Here is a 6,000-nt window from a genome sequence, read left to right as displayed (position 1 = left end):
TCATTCCTTAAAACAATTCTTTAATGTCATATATGTTTTATATACCCTTCTATGTATGTTTTACCATTTTAGAAAAGGAAAAAAATCGGCACCCAGAGCTGAACACACAACTCTAGGTAATCAATCATACTAGGAGACAATCACCTCCCTCATTTTGAGTACTTTGACTCTGTTTTGTGAACTCAGGTGTATACTTATACCGTTAAGTTTTCTCTTATTCTATTTGGCCATTCTTTTCACTTGTCCTCCCAGCCAGCCAAGCTCTCCCCAGAACCAAATCATCCTCTTGGATTCTGATCACCCTCCAGATACTGACATTTCTGAGTTAGCCAGGCTTGAGACCCAAATCGCAGCTAGGAGATGTGGCAGCTCTTCTGAAAGTCCATCTTTTTTTTTTTTAATAGGAAATCATCTTACATTTTAATTACTTAAAAGACTCTTTAAAAATAAAATTTCACAGCATTTTTGAAATGTAATTGATATACAAAAGAACTGCATATGTTGAAAGTCCATCTTAAACCAACTTCCTTAACATACTCACTTCCTGTCCTGCTTCTCCTGAGGTTATCTATTTATAGCCCAGCCTAACGTCTTTCTTGCAAGGAACCTTAGCAAATGCCTTATCAAGGAAAGCAATGCCTCACATTAGGTCATGTTGATAAGATGATGAGAGCATATTCTCACCCAAGAAGACTGCTATTTCCTGAAGGGATAAATCCCCATCAGGGAAAGCCCCGGTGCTTCTCATAGGTAGGGCTGGTCTACCAAAGCTGATAAAATAGTTCCGTGCAGAGGAGGAAGGCCGAATGTACTTATTTATTCCTGGAATCACTGTGGGTAGATGTGCATCTTTCATCTCTTAAAGATTTACAGACCCTAGCTGGACAGAGGTTCCAACACTGAAGAACCTCTCCAGAATCCAGGTTGCTGAATCTTCCTGCTACCTAGAGAGGTCCCAAAGCACCTCTTGACAATGAGAAACTGGGTGGTTAACCACTGGCTCTCATTTTTTGTTCTGGTAAGTGATGTTTTACTGCCTATTAATTACTCTTAACAGAATAAGGAGACATCATGTTTGTTAATATTTGTAAAGTTACTTAAAGGGAAAGATTCCACGCAAATATTGACCTTATCAAGGTCAGTTATCAGTTAAAAAGTCCCAATCTAGGACTACAGATATATGTTTATATAATCTTCTGTGTATGATATATTTCACCATTTTAGAAAAGGAAAAAAAATTCAACTCTAGAAATTGGTGAAGAGACATACTATGCAATTGTTCATGCTGTCAAGCCACAAACAAGTATTTGAATTTAAATCTGTTTACATTTTCTGTCTTCTCTTTTTCTTTTCCATCACACTTCTAACTACTGCTATAGAGCATTCATTTCTCTCCATTCTTCCTGTACTGCTCACATCAAGCTTTCATAAAATTATTGAACATTTGAGTTAAAGGTGATTTTAGAGACCATCAGACTCAGCACTGTCCACTAGAGATATAATGTGAGCCACATATGTGAGTTTTAAATTTTCTAATACTTACGTTGAAAAAGGTAAGAATAGGTGAAATTAATGTCTAGTAATATATTTGTTTAACCCTACATGTCAAAAATGTTATCCTTTCAACATGTAATCAATATTGAAAATATTAATAAAGGTGTTTCTAGCTCTAAAATCCTCTGCCCTTTTTATCCTTCTCTTATTTTTTGCTCAGAGAGTTCATCGCCCATGGTGGTGACTCACATTAACAATATATCTTTGAATTTCCTTCCATCCCTTACCAATCCTGCTGGCAGGCTCAGACTTCTTGTTATCTCTGACATACACTCCTAAGCACTACATTTTTTAATAAAAAATAAATTACTCAAAACATATTTTTACTTCTCTTTCCTGCAAGGTAATTGACTCCACTTTCTTTTCCATTCATAGCAGAGGAAATGATAGGCCAGGTGAGAAACGGAACTCCTGACTCCCAGATGTCACTGTATCTCATCATCTGCCTTGCCTACAATTGATTATAGGCAGACACAGGAGTTCTTGCCTCTGTGTCCCTCTCGGATCCTGAAATATTTCTGTTCCCTTTAAATATAATATGTTTCTCTCCTCTATCTTCTGAATCTTGAGGTATCTGTGGCTTTCATCCCTTTTTCCATTAGGGTCAGAGAAACTCTGGAAGTCACTCATCTCTGAAAGGGTCTCTAAGCAAAGGATGTAGGAAGAAATTAATTGGTAAAGCCAGCCTGGAAACAATGCAACTCTGTAGCAAGCATTCATTGAGCTCTTACTATGCACCAAGCTTTGTATTAATTACTTAACATGCATTATTTCACATAAGCCTCTCAGCAGAATTGAGGTTCAGAGAGTTAATTCACATGTCTGTCTAAGATTACAGAGCTAGAAAGTGGTGGAGCTAAATTTTGAGCCTAGGGAGTTTTATTCCAATATCACATTTTAAATCACTAGGCTATGCTGCTAGATGTGTGTAAGTGGTTCATATCTAGTGAATCTGAATGGTCAGGGATATGTTTTAGAAGCATCCCAGTTTCCTAGAGTCCTGCTCAGTTACAGATTAGCACCTCCAAGCTTGGGCTAGATCTGAACTGGTTGGTTTCCAAGGCAGTGGGCAGTGGGTTCCAATTATCCCCCTTTGCCAATGCAGAGACAGAGCTTGGAATAGACAAAGCAGCCTTAAGAACTCAAATGAGTCCAAAGCCATGATAGGTTAACTTGCAAAGAGATTCACAATCTAAAAACAGGAAAATGTGTGTCAGGGTGCAATTAAAGAGGCAGGCCCATCTGGAATGGTTTAGTCCTATTCAGATGAGTATTGTTACAGCTGTTAAATTTGTTCTTTTTTCCTTTAGAAATCCATCACTCACTGATTGCCATCTTTTAGGTAATAATTTAAATACTCTAGTCCAGGAGTTGGCAAATGTTTCCTGTAAAGGTCTGAGTAATACACTTTTTAGGCTTTGCAGGCCATATGATCTCTGTCACAACTGCTCAACTCATTCACTGTATCATGAAAGCAGTCATAAATAATACAGATATAAGTAGGCATGGCTAAGTTCCAATACCACTTTATTTATAAACACTGAAATTTGAATTTCATATAATTTTCATGTAGTAAAATATCATTCTTCTTTTGATTTTTTCCAACTGTTTAAAAATGTGAAAACAAAAAAAAATGTAAAAGTTGTTCTTAGCTCGTAGGTTGTACAAAACAGGTAATGAGCCAGATTTGGCCCATAGACCGTGGTCGGCAGACCCTACTCATTAGTGTCTAATGCATGTATCAAAGTGATAACTCACTCTGAAAATAAGTTAAATACTAGAGGGATTGTACTGATTTAAAAAGAAAACAGGTAAATGCAAAGTAGCCAAAGGGTGACACTGTTTCCTATTCCTTATCTCCTCCTGCCCATACTCAAATTTCACTTAATTTTATGCTTGTTTTTTTTCCTCTAGGCTACTTGGTTGGGGCTGAATGTATTCTTGTTTGTGCATGCCTTCCTGTCATATGAGAAGGACGACAAGTACTACTACACAAGAGAAATCCTGGGAGTGAGTATGAGTATCACAGTTGTAATGTGGGGAGTCTCGATATCTTTCTTATTTCTGATGCTGGCTCCTTTGAGACACAATGCCCTGATTTCCTCTAAGGCTAGGGTTGCCAGAAAAAATACAGGATGGTCAGTTAAATTTAAATTCCAGAAAAATAGCAAATCACTTATTTTGGTATAACTGTCTTCCAAATATTGCATGGGACATAGGTATACAGTAAGTCCTCACTTAATGTCATCATTAATAGGTTTTGCAACTTTAAGCAAAGTATAATGAAACCAATTTTACCATGGGCTAATTGATATAAACAAGAGTTAATTTATTGGGCCGGCCGAGTGGCTCAGTTGGTTAAGAGCGCGAGCTCTGAGCAACAGGATTGCCAGTATGATTCCCACATGGGCCAGTGAGCTGTGCCTGAGCTGAGCTGTGGCTGAGCTGCCAACAGGTGGCAGGATGGCTCAGCTGGTGAGAGCACGTGCTCCTAACAACAAGGTTTCTGGTTGGACACCTGCATGGGATGGTGGGCTATGCCCACCCGCAACTAAGATTGAACATGGCACCTTGAGCTGAGTGGCTGTGAGCTGCCAACAGGCAGCCAGATGGCGAGTGGACTTGGAGCTGAGCTAGCTGCACCCTCCACAACTAAGACTGAAGGACAACAACTTGGCTGTTCCCCTTCCCCAATTCCCCAATAAAAAATCTTAAAAAAAAAGAGTTAATTTCTTACGGCATCTGATCAACACTATAATGAAACGACCTGAAACAAAAGACTTTATTCTAGGACCTACTGTGGTAAAAAAATTACAGGTTTCCCCTGCTATCTGAAAGTAGAGTGTTCCTATGAAACCTTTTGTAAGCCGAAATGACATAAAGCAAAGAAGCAATTACAATTAATTTATATGGAAAACTTTTTGAGCATTCCTAGATCCCCCAAATAACCTATTAAGTCATACCAAATACGTTTAATTACGTACAATTTTATGCTAAGTGTAGCACCCTTACAAGCTCTGATACCTTAAGATCCATCTGGCTAACAGATGCACAAAATGAGACTAGATAAAGCACACAGACACAGTTCAAAGCTATGGCGGCTTGGTGCGGTGGTGCTAACTAAGTGTGGTTCCCAGGAAGAGGCGGGGCGGGGCCACTCTTGCTGCTGAGGGCTCGCTCTGCCTCTGTAAGGGCTCACTGCAAAACAAACACTGAACACCATTTTCACTTTTCACCATTTTTTTTTTGGTAAAAGCAAAATCCTCTCTGGATTTTTATCGGTTAGCGAAAACAGGTACTATGTATGTCGTTTGTAAAAGCTACATAGAGTAATGTGAACTTTCAGAAAGAGGAAGATAACTGTATTCCTTTTTTAAGTCTGATGTTCAAATTTATCTGGACATTCTATATTTTTGTTCATTACGCCTGACAGTCCTATCGAGGGCACACTCCCCAGACCCATTAATGAAGAAAACTATTAAGCAATGTTTTCAAACTGGTTTCTGCAGGAACTCAGGTACTCCTACAGGGTGTGAGGAGAAGGCTAACTGGGCAGTACTCTTGCCCCTGCCCCTACTTCAATCAAAGCAGCCTTTATGTGCCTTATGGACTCCTGCTTACAATTTTAAGAGTTTAGTAAAAAATAAACAACTTAAAACCACCACTGTGGATGACCTTTCATCAAACAAGATGCATACTTAGGGACGTTAGTGGAGTGGCTATGGCTGCAGAATTCAAGGCCTGCAGAAAGGTCAGAGTAACAGGATAAAGAAGGCTGGAGAAGTGGCAGATTAAGAATAGAAGACATTGTGCATATATACAAGAGGATACTAGTCAGCCATAAAAAAGATGAAATATTGCTATTGGGTCTTTGGAAAAGTCATGATGTATTTTGTCTATGTTATTCAAAGGTCATTTACTTACATAAAGAACAAAGATCAATCAATGTTATATTGCCTGTTTTGTTCGATAACCTTTTGCCATCTTTCAGTGAGCTTCATAATTCCTCGTTCATAGAAGGTCCTGTCTTTATTTGCGAAAAACTGAACAAGGTGCTGATTTACAGCCTCATCTGAATTGAACGTTATAGCATGCAAGGAGTTTTGAAGAGAGCGAAACAAGTGGAAGTCTGACGGTGCAAGGTCAGGCGAGTATGTGGGTGTGGCAACACATCCCATCCAAGTTCCAATCATTTTTGATGGGTCATCAAACTTGTGTATAGTCTCACGTTGTCGCAATGGAACACAACTCCTTTACAATTATCAAGCTCTGGACGTTTCTGGATGATGGATTCATTCAAACTGTCCAATTGTCCACAGTACACATTCAAATTGACTGTTTGGTTCCTTGGGAGAAGCTCGAAAAACATGACACCTTTAAAATCCCACCACACTGAGAGCATAAGCTTCCTCTGATGAATGTCTGCTTTCGATGTCATTTGAGGTG

General features: G+C 39.0%; 1 protein-coding gene across 3 annotated transcripts in view; it reads left to right on the top strand.

Moving 5' to 3' along the window:
* The first annotated feature begins 769 nt into the window (after window positions 1–769).
* The window catches only part of NOX1 (NADPH oxidase 1), a 30,013-nt gene continuing 24,782 nt past the window's right edge, over window positions 770–6,000 (top strand). The window contains exons 1-2 of one of the 3 annotated variants that reach the window (XM_019626778.1): window positions 770–1,018; window positions 3,469–3,564. In XM_019626778.1, coding sequence (XP_019482323.1) covers window positions 974–1,018; window positions 3,469–3,564 — 141 coding nt within the window. In that variant the 5' untranslated portion in view covers window positions 770–973. The remainder of the gene's footprint in view (window positions 1,019–3,468; window positions 3,565–6,000) is intronic. The other 2 variants (XM_019626780.1, XM_019626779.1) reach the window with 2 other exon arrangements.

Source organism: Hipposideros armiger, unplaced genomic scaffold (genome assembly GCF_001890085.2).
Source record: "Hipposideros armiger isolate ML-2016 unplaced genomic scaffold, ASM189008v1 scaffold_689, whole genome shotgun sequence".
Taxonomy (NCBI): Eukaryota; Metazoa; Chordata; class Mammalia; order Chiroptera; family Hipposideridae; genus Hipposideros; species Hipposideros armiger.
This window is presented reverse-complemented; position numbering and strand designations above follow the sequence as displayed.